The sequence below is a fragment of the Mytilus galloprovincialis genome, chromosome 6, assembly GCF_965363235.1.
Source record: "Mytilus galloprovincialis chromosome 6, xbMytGall1.hap1.1, whole genome shotgun sequence".
In the NCBI taxonomy this organism is placed as follows: Eukaryota; Metazoa; Mollusca; class Bivalvia; order Mytilida; family Mytilidae; genus Mytilus; species Mytilus galloprovincialis.
Genome location: NC_134843.1, coordinates 71962130 through 71978763, shown reverse-complemented (window position 1 = coordinate 71978763; position 16634 = coordinate 71962130). Strand labels below are relative to the sequence as shown.

General features: G+C 31.5%; 1 protein-coding gene across 1 annotated transcript; it reads right to left on the bottom strand.

The window, feature by feature from the left end:
• Nucleotides 1-1280: 1280 nt before the first annotated feature.
• LOC143080247 (ras-related protein Rab-30-like) lies at nt 1281-16265 on the bottom strand. The gene is made up of 7 exons (XM_076255986.1): nt 16140-16265; nt 12115-12181; nt 10796-10843; nt 6988-7035; nt 5214-5309; nt 3758-3889; nt 1281-1943 (listed from the first exon to the last, which is right to left on the bottom strand). Exons 1-7 carry the CDS (start codon nt 16166-16168, stop codon nt 1725-1727), a joined length of 639 nt encoding a protein of 212 aa, XP_076112101.1. The 5' UTR covers nt 16169-16265; the 3' UTR covers nt 1281-1724.
• Between the last annotated feature and the right edge of the window lie 369 nt (nt 16266-16634).

Below are 16634 nucleotides of genomic sequence, written 5' to 3'. Positions count from 1 at the left end.
TTTGTTTTGAATCTGTATTGTTGTGATTTTACTTTTGATTTCTTAATTTTTTTTTTAAAGTTTAATGGATGCAGAGTTGTTCCTCTGATTAAGTTTATGAGGAGTGCATACATAATCTCAACAAGCCTATTAAGCTGATCAACATATTCAACTTCAGCTTGGTGTCTTAAGTTTTCAATATCAGTCTCTTGTATTATCTTTAATGGTTTGTCAATTTGAAAATTTTGCAGATGATAGTTTTATTTACAATTGTTTAGCGATTGAGAACATGCTATGTAGTCTAAACAACAGGCTTTCATGGTTTACAATAAGTTTGTTTTATGTCCCGTTGATGGGCATTATGTTTTCTGGTCTGTGCGTCTGTTTGTCCGTCAGTTTGTCTGTTCGTCCGTTTGTCCGTCAGTCCGCCCGTTCCTTCGTTCGTTCGTCTGTCCGTCCCGCTTCAGGTTGAAGTTTTTGGTCTAGGTTGTTTGTGAGGAAATTGAACTCCAATCAACTTGAATCTTAGTACACAAGTTCCCTATGCTATGATCTTTCTAATTGTAATGCCAAATTAGTACACATGTTCCCTATGCTATGATGTTTCTAATTTTAATGCCAAAATAGAGTTTTGATCCAATCTAGGTCCAATGAACATAGAAAATGTTAGTGCAATTTGGCATCCGTGTACTTTGGACACGTTTTTGCTTATTTGTTGTTTAAATACTTGCTATCTCAGTTACAGCGTAAATATTGTTTTATTCATTTGTAATTAAGCTAACGATATAGATAATTTGATTTTGTGAGGAGAATAATTTAAACAATTTTATATTACAATACTTCGTTAACTCAGCTAAGCTTTTCTACGGCGTGTCGATCAAGACAACCCATTCTTTTTTTGTATATCAAATAATTATGTTATAATCCTAGATATTTTTTTCCTGCTGGACATTAACTTGCTATCCATAATAAAATCATTAAGCTTAATCACATTACACCATGTTAATAGTTCCAGGTTACAATTATAATACGTTGTTATATGAATAGGTTAAGTTTCGAAAAAAAATATGCTTAAATACATATAACTGGTGTACTAGTTTATATTAAATGATTTTTGAATGTAGGAAAAGTTCCTCTGCCTTTATTCATATATTTACAAATAAGGAAAGTTTACCATGAGGAATAAAGTAAAGATGAATGCAGTATGTTATGATCTAATTTTTCAATCGCATCAAAGACATCTTTGCAACAAGTTTTCATGTTAAAGTGAATACGGATGAAAAAGCAACAAAGAACGTATATATAGTCAATCATATGTTTAATACCCTGAGTAAATACGTTTTATTTTTAGAATCATCATCCTGTCGTAAGCATAAGAATCATGAGAACATATGCTGAAATGATTTTAGCATAAGCTTAATTCATTTTTGCATAAACTGAATTTATTTTAGTTAAAGCTAAAACCAATTTAGCATATGCTAAAATGTTCAGCTTATACATAAATTTGGCGCGGAATCAAGATCATACATATCAAATTCATTTGAGCATATACTTAATGCATTGAAGAAACATTTAATGAATTTAGCTTATCCTAAAATTAATTAAGCTTATGCTAAAATGATTTTGTCTTATCATAATTCAATAAATACACTAGAGGTATGATAGTTAATAGTTGAGGTATTTTCATGATTGCCGCTAGTCTTGATGACAGTCTCCAGTTTTCAAAACATTAGCTAGTTAATTTATTAACTTATAACACAACTGCAGCTGCTATTTTTCTTTGAGGTTATAGGTACAGTATCATCACCATCATCACTATCATCAACATCATCATCATAATCACCTGTACCATCACTGTCATTTTCTATAAGTCGTTTGATTATTGACATGAACATTTCGGTTACGTTTTCATTTAATTTTGCGCTTGTTTCTATGTGAGGTATTTGTTTCTGTTCTGCAAAAATCTAGAAAACATGAAAAATAACTTGATAAAAATACATTTCTAAAAAATTTTAAATAGTTGTCGTACACGTGTAGATATTATAATACAATATCTATTTCATTAAATATATACTTTATACAATTTTTGTATACATGTTTACGTTGTTATAACTGTTTATATACTAGTACATATACCCTTGATTGAGTCTTGAGAAAAAAAGTTTCAAGTTACAAGCTATATTTTATTAAATGTTCTGAACAAAGTAATCATTTATAGTCTGTGCCGTGTCCTTTTGTAGAACGTTTAATAAAATGAGTTTTTTTTTCTGTAAGCAACTTCATTGCTCATCTAGAAATACTTTTGTAATAAAAAGTACATAAATTGAGTACAAATCATCTCTGAACTGTCAAAATGTTTAAAAGAGAGGCGAAAAATACCAAAGGGACATTGATACTCATAAGTTGACAATAATTGACAATGCCATAGATTAAGAAAAAGAAAAAAAGTTTATATGGCCGATTATTGGTCAAACAATCATCAAACAACATACTCCAATTATCAGCACATAATCTGGAGGAATAAGTAAGGACGACATCGCTCACAAAATTATCATGTTCATAGAGGTTTCTTACGTCAAAAACCGTGACTTTCTACATCAAATTACTTCAACGAATATGAAATTGCAGGATAATCTTGTACAACTAATAGCCAGACAACTTACTTAAAATAAAATTCCTTTAACAAAAATGAAATTCCGGGACAATCTTGCACAACTAACAGCAAGACTAGTTACTGGATAGCTGACAAATATAAAGTAGCTATGTCAAAAAAGACATATTTGATTTTTTGACCATTTTATAGTATAAATGGTCACGTGAACATGTTTAGAGAATCAACTTAAACAGTCGGTCACACTTGCAATTACATTTCAGTATTAGGTTTGATGAATTAATGTATGTGATCCTGTAAACCCAAAGATATATATTTCTTTATGCCGTGGATTTTGGTATATATATATATTTGACAGTTTGCAAAAAATACTCAATTTCTTTATTCCTTAAAAAAAGTTGTTTAATTAAAGGAATCTTCAGTTAAAATACGGATTCGATGTATTAAAAAGAGTATATATTGGCTCCAAAAGCATTGTCTCTCAAGGTGTTGATCATTCATTTGATGATAAAACTGATAAAATACAGTCCCTGTTAACATTTTTTTTTCAATAGCGAAAAATATGCATTTTGGCGCTTGCTTGACTATTCAGCTCATCTAATCCTTCTGTATTTCCTATTGTACCATATTCTAAAATTTGAATTCACTTAAGACCTCAAAATTGGAAATTTTACAAGTCAATTAAACGTTACAAATCACTTCATGAAATGGCTTTTTCAGTTTCATCTACAGAAGAACTTTGCAATTGAAGCCTTCACGATCGTGGACTCAAAGATAGGTATCCCCGCCGCATTTTTTCGCCTGTCCCAAGTCAGGAGCCTCTGACCTTTGTTAGTCGTGTATGATTTTTTATTTTAGTTTTTTGAGTATAATGTGGAGTTTAGTATGACGTCCATTATCACTGAACTAGTTTATATATTTGTTTATGGGCCAGCTGAAGGAGGCCTCTGTGTTGGGGAGTTTCTCGCTGCATTGGAGACCTATTGGTGAAATTCTGCTGTTGTATGTTCTATGGTCGGGTTTTTGTCTCTTTGACACATTCCCCATTTCCATTCTCAATTTTAAATGTAAAAGTGAAAAGTGATAACACAAAAATGAATTTGCAACAGTACTGTGAATTTTGTCTGAGGAAAATAAAACCTCTGTTTGTTTAATCAATAAATATACCTCCACGTCTTCTTTGTTAATTTCACGCTTTATATCAGATTTGTTCCCTACAAGAATAGCAACAGGTTTCGTTTTACGGGAACTGAATCTTTGCCATCGTTTACAAATTTCCGTCACATTTTCTAAAGATTCCTGAAAAAAGAATACATTGTAAACACTACGAGTATAAACAATGTAAAATTTAATAAATCATATAATTATTTTAAAACCATTTACTCGTTCTCATTATCGAGGCATTTTCTGTCTTCATTTTTTTAAATTTATCTATTAGCTTCTAAATCATACAGATATTTTATATTTAACAGAAACAATCGTAAAACGGCCAATAACGCCATATTCTCAACATAACAAAACAAAACCAATTATAGTACTAAGATAATGACTCGAAATCACAAAAATTACTTTACAGTGTTATAAATGCCTTTAGCTTAGGACAAGCATGTACAAATATGGCGGTTTAGGTTGTAATGTATTCCTCCTTTCATCTTTATTATTAGGATTATTAGACGCGCAGAAAAGATACAGAAAAATGACTTCAAGAAAAGCAATAAGTATTTTTCTTCATTTATCTGATTAAGTCTGTTTCGTATTTTTGTTATTTCTTTTAGAAGTGTCAATGTTATAAGTTGTATATTTCGTTATTTTAGGTTACTCCTGTAATTTATTTTTTTTTGTTTTGTTTTGAAAAGAACTATTATAATTCCTTATTCCTGAGCACCTAAGATCACCCCAAGTTTTTGTTGGGTTCGTGTTGCTTAGTCTTCAGTTTTCTATAATGTGTCTTGTGTGCTATTATTTTCCTGTTTTTTTGTTTGTTTTTTTTTCCTTTTTAGCCATGTCGTTGTCAGTTTGTTTTCGATCTATGAGTATGAATCTCCCTCTGGTATATTTCGCCCTCTTTCATCTTGACGTACAAAGGAGTTACTCACTCATTGATTGTAGAAAGACTAATCAGATCTTATCGTTGAACTGATTACTTTACACATTTACATAACATAAAAATGTTTCTAGTTTTTTTTTTAAAGGAAATTAATTATCTTTCGGTAATTATATAATTCATATAAATTTTGGGGCCCTTTATAGCTTGCTGTTCGGTGTGAGCCTAGGCTTCATGTTGAAGGCCATACATTGACCTATAATGGTTTACTTTTATAAATTTTGACTTGGATGTAGAGTTGCTTCATTTGCACTCATACCACATCTTCTTTTATCTATCTATAGTATAGGTTTAATTGACATGAACAGAATATATCAAAAAGAAGATGTGGTATGATTGCGAATGAGACAACTGTCCACAAGAGACCAAAAATGACACAAACATTAACAACTATAGGTTAGAGTACGGCCTTCAACAATGAGCAAAGCCCATACCGCATAGTCAGCTATAAAAGGCCCCGATATGACAATGTAAAACAATTCAAACGAGAAAACTAAAGAATTTTTGTTTTTAACTTACCTGGTTGGAAATATCATAGATAATAATAGTTGCATCCATAGTAGCATAGTAATTGATAGAATAACCCTCGTAATTTCTATCTGCATCTGTGTCAGACTGAAATGTTTTGCATGATGTTCATTATTGGATAATTTAATTTTGATATAACACGTCTTCTAATTGGCTGAGATAATTTTCTTTATCAGGAACTAGACATTATTTAGTCATGTGACAGTGACGTCATTAACGGGTTTTTTCATGATATACTTCAATGTCAAATGGCATTTAGAATTAAAATATAAGGAATATTGAAATATTTTTTTTCTGTCTATTCGAAATAATATATAAACAAAAATGTGGACAGGGACACGCTGTAAGTATTAAATAACCCGCTACGCGCGTTATTCAATGAGCACCACATTTCTAAAATATTCTACAAAACAATGTAAACATAATTATTTATAAACAAAATGTTAAAAAAAACTAAAACACAAAAAAAAATGTAGAATAATTAATTTTAAAAGTAAATTTTCAAACTATAAATATCTGAATATAAATTGAGATTAATCCAAAAGGTACCAGATATAGTACAGAGGTACAACATTTTAAATATATTCATATCCATGTTATCAAATTGTAAACTATCCACGAGTACCACACCCTATAAAAGTGAACAATATCATCAATTTAGACAAATATTGAATAAAAAAATCGTAGCCCAAAGCGAACAAAGCTAGGATTGGGACTTCATTTGTCTTGAAATGTTTTGGCAATGTTACGCGTGAGTCAACCTTAAATTGTATAGCTGTTAGATCAGTTAAGGTAATACAGGAAATTGAAAAACTAATAATGTGGATTCAATATTATTAATTGGATATCAATTTTAGTCGAAATCGCAGGTATTGATCGGACTGCTGTGCAAGTGGGAGGTTTTGCGCTATAAAACCAGGTTCAATCCACTTTTCTACATCGGAAATGCCTGTACCAAGTCAGGAATATGACAGCTGTTATGCCTTCGTTTGATGTGTTTGAGCTCTTGATCTACTGATGAATACAACTATTATATTTTTGTATTTCTATATAACAAATGTAATTGCTGATCTAACGCCAAAGTTAAATATGAAGGGAAAAAAAGGTTTAGGGTTAAATCTAAGAAATAACCACCACGAAATTTTATGACAGGAATAGCCAAAAAAAAGACAAGCTTCTAAAAGAAGAAAGGATATTAATGCCTGTTTGTCCCACGAAAATAAAATATTTGAAAACTATTTCATATTGGTACACAGGTTTGGAAAAGCATAAAGTCAAGAAATATAAATGAAAAACATAGCAATTTTTATCTGATGATGTCACAATCACGTCATTATATGTAACATTTTCATGCAAATTGAAAAAAAAATACAGAATTTATACAGTTTTCCATCGTTATTTACATTATATAAACATCGTAAAAAACTTTGCATCCAAGAAACAACAAAATTATTTAAGAGAAGCTCAATTGTTTCTAATATTAATCTCACCAGAAATAAAGTTGTTTCTTGGATGCGCTCATAATTTGCCAATCTAAATAAAAAAAACTTAAATTTGATGGAAAACAAGGAAAATGAAGACATTTTACTAAACAATTGTGAAATTTGTCTTCATTTTCTAAATTATTGTACCTAAGTCTAGTTAGGACAAAATTAGGAATATGTATGATAACTTGCAAATTTACAGTGATATTTGGGCGAAATAAGATCGTCCTTATTTCCCCATCTCCTTAAATTTTGATTAAAGGCACATGCTTTATACTTACGATCTGTACAGGGATTCGTTCTCCGTTTACTTGAGCAACATATTGCATCTATTAAAATACAAAAATAAATCATTTTAAGCTTTTCCCTCATGGTGACAACCTTTACATTATAAAAATACTAGTCGATATTACTCTATATGGTATGTTCATAGTTCAAGAGCAGTTTATTCATGGTTCAATTCTGTTCTTACATGTGTTATTATGGATTTGTCTTCTTTATATTAATTCATTGTTCTTAAAATGTAAATACAAAAAGTCCTTCAAAATTCTTGTATTTTCTATACATCATCCAAAGACATATGGCCTTGATCAGATTTCGATTTTTTTAAATTTTTTTTTTTATAAGTAATCTACTTCTTAGCTATTTTTTGGGTGTACAACTGTTTTGACTCCAGCGATACAAGTTAGACGAAACGCATGTCTTGTTTTCCGAAATGTCAGCTTGGTATGTTTTAATAAACTAAACAGACACTATAATTATACTTTGTTTTCGAAATTATGAATGTCAACCTATGATCAGACTCCCAACTTTAATAGCATTGACAGGAAAACTACTATTGAATATCAACTCTTTAAACTATACTAGTCAAAAGAAGAACGATACACGTCTTTTTTTTCGAAATCAAGATGAAGTTTTCATTATATACGACCAATATTCAAAATGGTAATACCGAATGACCACAGAACTATAAATACGTGTACAAAAAACATGGTTTTTTTTTTACTTCCATGACGTCATTGGGCCAAATTACAAAAAAAAAGACAATTTTAAAAACAGAAGTTTCAACTAATGATGCCAACCTCTCATTTAAAGGTAAAGACAATGTTTGTCATCAATTTGTTTTTAAAAATCATACAGTTTCTTGGTTTATTTGTAAAGCGAAATTCGGCTCCATAGAAAATTGGTAAAATGTATACATTATCCTTTCCAAGACCTGTTGATAATTATTCCGTATCAACTTCACAAATAATACATGATGGTCTTGATGTATAGATTCTGCGTACTGACGTTGTTTATCATCTTAACAACGTGTTATAGTGTTCCTTAATTTGTCTTTGTTCTATTATTAATATTACTTCTACTTTTGGATTGTTTTCTGTGATATCAATTTAACTTGGCTCGGTACTTATACATCCCGTCAATGTGTTTGTATTATCTTTCATTTTTTCTGGTGTGTTTTGCATATGCGACTTTTTGTGTTTCTTTGGTTCTTATAACGTGACTCTGTACTTTAATAGATCCTGTCAGTATATTATTGTTCTATAATATGTCATTATGTTATATTTCTATTATAAATTAGAAAATACGTTGAACCACAAACGTCAAAATTATTTAATCACGTAGTAAAATGAACCATTTTTGGATTCTAATAAATTCTATAGAACTTTCGGACTATTTCAAATCTCGGTCTATTTCTGTAATTAATTCTTACATACTTTTGATTTTTTAACCCTGTATGCCACAATTGCCAATGTGAAATTTTAAAATTGTTTGTATAAACATTTAACGACAAAAATATGTCACGTATAAAATTTTCTGACGTCAGACACGCGAAGCAATTGTTTCTTTTAAAATTGTAACACGATGATGACTGCTGTACCCATATTTTGACTATTTTATTTATTATGTCGTTTAATTCACGCATCACTGTAAATATAACTGAATTTGATGAGACTGTCATACGAAGTGAGAGGTTTAGCGCTATAAAACCAGGTTTAATCCACCGTTTTCTACATCTGAAAATGCCTGTACCAAACCAGGAATATGACAGTTGTTGTCGATTCGTTTTTGATGTGTTTTGTCATTTGAAATTTTGCCATGATTAAGGACTTTCCGATTTGATTTTCCTCTGAATTCAGTTTTTTGTGATTTTACTTTTTACCATATACAGTATATGTAATTAAAAAAAAAAAGTGAAATTCAAATACACGGTATCAAACTTAAATCTAATCTGAAAGGTTCCAAATTTACAGTGTGGTGTTTTCATATCTAAAGCATTGATTCGAGACATAATTTCAAAAAACACTATTAAAAAAAAAATAGAAGTAAAATATTTTAACTCATAGTTTACAACATGAACATAACTTGATTAGCATATTGCATATTTTTAAACAAATTTGAATAATTTTTTTTAGTACTTTGAAAATTCTGTGTCGATTTTAATCCGATTTTCCGCAAAAATAAATTTGAATCCTGTGATCATTTACGCGAAATTTAGTTTCTTTCCGACAGGTTTTGATATTCATAACCACATTCACATACATGGCAAATGAAAAGTTTTTAAAATAGTGCATCTCATTTTGTTTTATATTAAATACTTTTTTATCAATTTGATTCCCAAGTCGTGTATCGTTTCTTTTGTTGACTAGTATAGTAAGACATATGTATTGTCACAAACGACTCAACAAAATCATTAAAAATATAGATCTTAATATGTCGTCACTAACGAATCAACAAAATCATTTAAAATATACATCTTAATATGTCGTAACTAACGACTCAACAAAATCATTCAAAATATACAATTTAATGTGTTGTCACTTAAGCCCTGGTCACAACGAACCCACGACACATCTATGCAGCGCCACGACATGAAATTTGGTCAAATCGCGGGTCATTTGTGATCGTTGTACGACAGTCCCTCCCCCGATATTTTGAGCATCGTGGCGCCATCGTGTGTCGTGGAACGAAAATCCTTTTTTGCTCTACGATTTTTTTGTCGTGTCACTGTCTTGTGGCTGTTGTGAGAGTGTCTTACCACAGTCGTGCGATAAACACATTTTTAATAAAAACAATCGTACTACTGTCGCACGACTGCCGTACGACAATCTCACGACTGACGCAAGGCACTCGTGATACAGTCGCACGATTGTCTCACGAATACCAAATTTCGTACGATGCTCGCACAACATTGATTGTCTGTCGTACGACAGTAGTACGTCGTGCAACATATTTTCGTTCTATTTAGAAGAAAACAATTCAGCGGGAATGACACACCGTCTGCCATTTAAAGAAGATAAATATTCCATAGGAACGAATACGCTTGGCCCTGCTGAAAAGGCGCCTTGTCAGACTCCAACAAAAGCAAAATATGGTCCTGTTAGCGTTGATTCGAGCCCGTGAACAGTGTAAAAACCAGCGACATCCTTCTTTAAATTCTCTGAACAATTATAATATAAACTAATACGAAAAACGTCGTTTACTTGGGCCGAACTTCTGGGGAAAAAAAACATCACGATTGACGTACGACTGTCGCATGACCGACTTGCGACAAACCCACGACAGTACAATTAAAACAAAAATTCTGTCGTGTACCCATCGTGGAACCATCGTGGACATGTCGTAGCTGATGTGACCACTCGGCATATTTTTTTTTTTTTACATTTTGCACGACAGTGCCACGACAACTATCTTATAGAGCTCCCACGACAAAAAATCGTACGGTCTGTTGTGACCGGGGCTGTCAAATTGTCAGACCTTTCTTTTTTTATTTTTCTCAGTATAGCCACTGTATCATTTTTGTCATAATTATCATTGACACGTCGATTATTTTATTTTCTTCTACATTATTTAAAAAAAGGCATTAATATGTGTTACAGAATAGTAGATATTCCTGTGATAAGTAATTTATTGTAATTTAAAGCTTTAAGGGGAGACAATTACAGCACCAACAAAAAACAGAACACTGCTTTTAACAATTAGCATGATTAGTCGACGGTAGAATGTAGGATGCACACTAGCAAAGGTAGAATAAATAATTTCAATATTGTAATACAGTACGTTCAATTATTGATACATCTTACTTACACTGTCCATATATTGTGTAGATACATGGTTTTTATTGAAGGTATCTTTCTGAAAGAAAAAAAATCATAGTTTCGACATTGCACTAACATTACCGTATAAAATAGATGCACGAATACATTTATACAGTTTTTTCAAAAGCTTTGATGAACGTCTCATTTTGCATCTTCTCGTCACACTTTTTTTTATATATATATATATGGTGAAAAGGCGAGCTTCAGCTGGCTCCTAAACAGAAATGTGTACTAGTTCAGTGAAAATTAACCCAATACTAAACTCCAAAACATATAAATGAAATAAAATTTAAAATCAGACAAGACTGATAAAGGCTAGAGGCTCATGATTTGGGACTGGCGCAAAGATGCATCAGGGTTTAACATGTTTAGTGAGATCGCAACCCTCCTCCTTTACCTCTAGCCAATGAATCATGCATCACCCGCAGTGCGACATAAAAACAAAATTGAACGACCCAATGTCTTCTTTACCTGTCTAAACTAAGTATAAGGAACAGTACAGGAAAAAATCACAATGTATTAATTATAAAAATAAGAAGATTTGGTATGATTGCCAATTAGACAACTCTCCACCAGAGACCAAATGACATGGAGGTTACCTAATATTGGTCACCGTACGGCCTTCAACGATGAACAAAACCCATACCGTATAGGCATCTATAAAAGGTCACGAAATGTCAAATTATCATTTCAACGAGAAAACTTATATTAATTACGGCCTGGTTTATGTGCAAAATAATGAACGAAAAGCGACATAAAATAAGGTCTTCAACAATAACATTTCGATCAAATCTAGAAGACAATATGCAAATTGAATGTTCAACAGTGGACATTATTTTAACCATGATAAACGAAACAATTTAATTGTTAAAGAAAAAGAAAAAAACTGGAACAACAGATTACAGAAAAGGGTAACTGAAATGATAAACAGAAATAAAGACTTTTTTAACCCTTATTGAATAGAAATTCTATTGTTGAAGACCATACTTTATATAAAAAGTTGTTTTTCCTTTATCTTGAACCAACGGTTTATTTCATTCAATAATTTGTTGAATTACAACAGACATATTTAGTGTGAAAATTTAAAAAAAAAAAGTGATATGATTGCCCATGAGATAATTCTTCACAAGAGACAAAATGACACAGAAATTAAGAAATATAGTTACAGATACCCGTACGGCCTTTAACCATGAGAAAAATTGATACCGCATAATGTTTAAATGAATATGCAATGTCATAAGGTCACTTTTATAGAAAAGTTAAAGTATTTGTAGCAAATATGTAGTTTTGAATTGTTATTGTACTTACAATTAAGCGATTAATCAAGCTTGTCTTCCCACAACCTGACGAACCCGTCACAAGTATTGAGAAATGCCTGAAATAAAACAAACAAAAACGTTCAGACTTTGCAAGGCTATAAACTGGTTCTACACAAACTTATAAAAAGAGATTTGTGGTCATCTGAATTTTAGTTAATAATTGTAATTCGGGCAAACTGGAAGTGTTGGAATACGTAATAGCAGGATTTTCTCTGTTCAATTAGTTTTAACTCTATGTGTAGTGTATGATGATGCAAATAACATGTTTGAACTCTTAGCGGTACCATATACATGTACATGTACCAGCGAAGTTTAGGCCCATTCTAGTCACAATATTATACTCGACACATAAGCTATAGAAATGCGTTACTGTTGTTTCGCGTAGTCTAGAGTAAAGCGTCTTTTTAAATTTTGCATACCCGAGAGTAGTGAAATACAGTTAGTTCACGTACAATAAAATAGTACTTACATGTAACAGTTATGAGAAGTTAACTTAACCTAGCGCTACTAGAACTAGAGTACTCCAGCTAAATAAGCAGCCGACGAGTCAAATGAAATTTGAGAAAATAACGGATTCAATGTAAAAAAAAAACGATTGGTCTCGTCAAGTTTCAGGAAGATCAGAATATAAGAAATAGGGTCACTTTACATAAGAGTTAAAAAAATTGTTCAATCAAAGAGCAGATTGCTCTGAGGGATACGATTGCCATTGTTTTCATTGACACATGTATAGCTGTATAGTATTATTTTCAAAACTAATTCAACTGCACATGTAAAATGTAATGTACGTAATCTGAATAGTTACTCAACTTTAAAAATAGCCAATCCCGGATACAAGTGTATGAACAATGTACTTATTGTGTTTCATTTTTGTAATATCAAATCCAAGTTTACTTTCCACAGCAGTCACTGAGAGTGAGAGAAGGTATTTCACTTCGTATCTTATCACCTATTCTCCTACGTTAATTCTAGGAGGAACCCCATTGTAACTCTTTAAATATTTAATTTCCTTTGGGTCAGTGGGCATGACTCCTTTCCGTACACACTCCTCTGTTGAAATCGCGATCGTTTTTAATATAATACATCGACATCTAACGAGTTAAGTTTTCTCGACGTGTATCGTATTTTGATGGAAGTTACTTACGGAAGGGAGACAACTCGAAACGATAATATGAAAGACTCCATTTCGGCTGAAGGGGTGTTGTAGTTAAACCTACATTTATTACATTTAAATGATGCATATGATTTAAAATTATGCAACAACAATAACCCTAAATAGCAGACAGACATAGAAAGGATCCCATGAGTTTCAAATTAATCAATGGAGTGGGGAATCCAGAGCAACCATTCAATCTGATACCCCTTGAAGTCAATAAAACTATACGCATGCGCATAATTACCTAAACAAACCATCAAACAAACCCTAGACTTGTGATTTGGAGCAAGAACGTATATTAAATGTTAATTAAACAACCTAGATGGTTCTCCATTTATTTATGAGAGTACAATATCAACTATCAGTTTCTTAACAGTGACATATAAGAAAATCTCCACTTCAGTTCTTGTATGACAGAAATAGATTTATCGGAATTGAGAGAACTCTCGCATTTTATCAAAACTGGGGAATTCCCACTGACGTGTTTCTAAATTTATGAAAACACTAAATATAAATACTGTTTAATTCTGATTTTCCGTGTTGTTAAAAACACGCATATAAGTCAAGGGAAATATCCAACATGAAGATTATGAGAAGAACATTATAGGAAAGTTGTTTAAGTTAAATCCTTTTGTTTGTTTTTACCTTTTAAAGCAAGACAATCATGAGAATCTGAGATGTTCCAATTAATGTTTAGAATAAAACGGTTGACGTGAGGGCATGGCACTGAGTCAATGGTATATATATATATATATATATATATATATATATTATATATATATATAAGTCTCCAGATTGCTTGAAAGCAATCGTATCCCAAAAAAAGAGCTATAAGAACATAATTGAAAACATATATTGAATTTGTTTTTATGGTGCTAACTTTCTTTTTTTTTTTTTTTTTTTTTTTTGGTTTTACAGCCGAAATTTCGAAGATTCTCTTTTAAATCATAGGGGTTGTAGGAACAGTGTGCGCAACGTTAGGAGATAATTTTCCTCTTGCCTACTGCCATTTTGATTGTATATTGAATTGAATATGATTGGACAATCAAAGGGGCAATGCTAAACATAAACAAGATGAGCGAGTGCAGAGATTTAATTTTAATAAGTTTTTGCAGAACTTCGATTGTGTTGGCCAATATGAAAAAGAATAATCAACAAGCTACTATCCTGTGCAGACCCCATGGAAATCGATAATTTAAAAACGTGTAAAGATGTACGAGTATGAAGAGACCGTTCTCTTGCTTGGACTATCTTGCGCCAGCACCCATCTTTAAAGTATCAAGTAAACTTTGTCATAAATCTGTGTGCTCTGATTTATCGAGCGAACCTGATGCTGAAATACTACTACATTTACTAGTAAACCATAAATGTGTTTTTCTTATCTATGATAATGCAATTGTGCACATTTTTACATCGGATGACCGTGAGGGCATTCCGATGTATTGCTGTCGTCTAGATGTCTATTACGTAACTTTCGTGTTGGGATTGTAATCGATCTATAAACATGATAAATACGCGGACATTATCGAGTACAAAATAACATTTCTTATCACTTGTTATAAATTCATTTTTCAATGGATACTATTTTTTAGAACATTATTAGTAATATGAAAATGTTTTGTCGTTAGAAATGAACATTAAAGTACAAATTCTATAATATATACGCATACGTACAGAAAAAGTGTGTTAATGCACGCAGAAGAATATCTCAAGAACGTTTGCAAACTCCCATGTCATCGATCTTTGCTCTCTCTAAAGGACCGATAACTCTGCGTGGGAGATAGAAAGTTTGACGGGGAAATATAAATGCCTACTCATATCCAATCTATTAAAAAAATCGAATTATTACAGAATAGTGGCCACCATGCACTTGCACTGCACTGCACTATTATTAATGTAGTAGAATAGAATGATATACAAATGGATGAAAATTATACATACATGTAACTCTAATATACAAATATTAATATAATATATAACACCAAACCAGTGTATTATTACTACTGTATAAGTTATTACGACGAGGTTGAATTTCCTGTCACTTATTAATCACCCACGCACGGACTTGTCTCAGATAAAAAAAAAATATATACTGTACATTAACTTCACTTTCATGTATAATAGAGATGTGATTTTTTTCGGAGACAAGTGCAAGTGACTATCCACAAGAACTTACGGTCATCCAATGTTCAGTACTTCAGTACTTTGATGATACAATGTTGTAGTGTATCGTCAACAAGAGTCTTATTTTCGATAGATCTGATTGATATTGGACCCATTGAGTTTAGCGCAAAGATCCATCATACGGAAGACACAAACTTGACACTAACACTGCTATCATGTAACAGTGAAAAATTTGTCCTGTTTGAAAAATCCGATGCAGACAGTTTCACGCACTCATGTGTAACGTTTATCTATATATTATGCAACTGAAATATCTCAATAGACATTATTCGATTTCTTTATTTATTTATTCTATCTATTCAATTATCTATTTAATAATTTATTATTTACTCGTTTACTAGATAAGTATTTTAATCACATCTTTATTTACATTGAATTTCTCATTATTAACACGATTGCTCTGTATTATATCTTATTTTGTATCTCTGTTCATGTATATTCATACTCAGTCTCCTGAAGGAGGAAAATACATAAATATATATATAACATACATAAATAAATGCTAAATTTATTTCACCGACCATTTTTTAAAATAAATAAAATTCCGAAATTGTTCACATGAATTAATAAGAAAATCATACGTTAAAATGCATAGTAAAGTTACTGTTACTGTGTACCATAATACCGGTACCTGAACACAAATGACATAAATAATATAATCCTTTGTTATTTACCTTTGCTTTTTTTTACGTTTACCATCCATTTCTAATATATAGGGTTAATATCTAGTTTGTTTATTAGTTGCCATCCGTGATCGATCTGTTTAGAACATGTATCGGATCTCATTAAATCTAGTATAGTACACTTTCATATGGATTATACTTTAAAGGGAAAGGTAAACAATTATCATAATACTTAAATGGATTTAATATACCAATGTCTCTTTTGTCGTGGGCCTCAATCCTTTTTGTTGTCTGTGGGGACTATGGGATTGAAGTCACGCTTTTCGTTATCCAAATTTTATTTTACTGCCATTTAACAAACACATGTATGGCAGACGACACTAATTGTTCGCCGCCGACAAAACATAAAAAAGGTATACAGTCCCGTAAAATACAAAAACAGACTAAATTATGTCCTACATTTCCGGTAACCAGAAATACCAAATAGAGGTATATAACACTTTGTCAGACAAATTAGTTAAAAATACCAATCAAATTCAAATTCTT

Excerpts from the sequence above, each read along its gene's own strand:
- LOC143080247 (XM_076255986.1), bottom strand. The coding sequence starts at position 16,168 with ATGGATGGTAAACGTAAAAAAAAGCAAAG. Across the intron at positions 12,182-16,139 it reads AAACGTAAAAAAAAGCAAAG|GCATTTCTCAATACTTGTGA; the intron begins GTAAATAACAAA and ends GTTTTATTTCAG. Across the intron at positions 5,310-6,987 it reads AACGAATCCCTGTACAGATC|TCTGACACAGATGCAGATAG; the intron begins GTAAGTATAAAG and ends AAAACATTTCAG.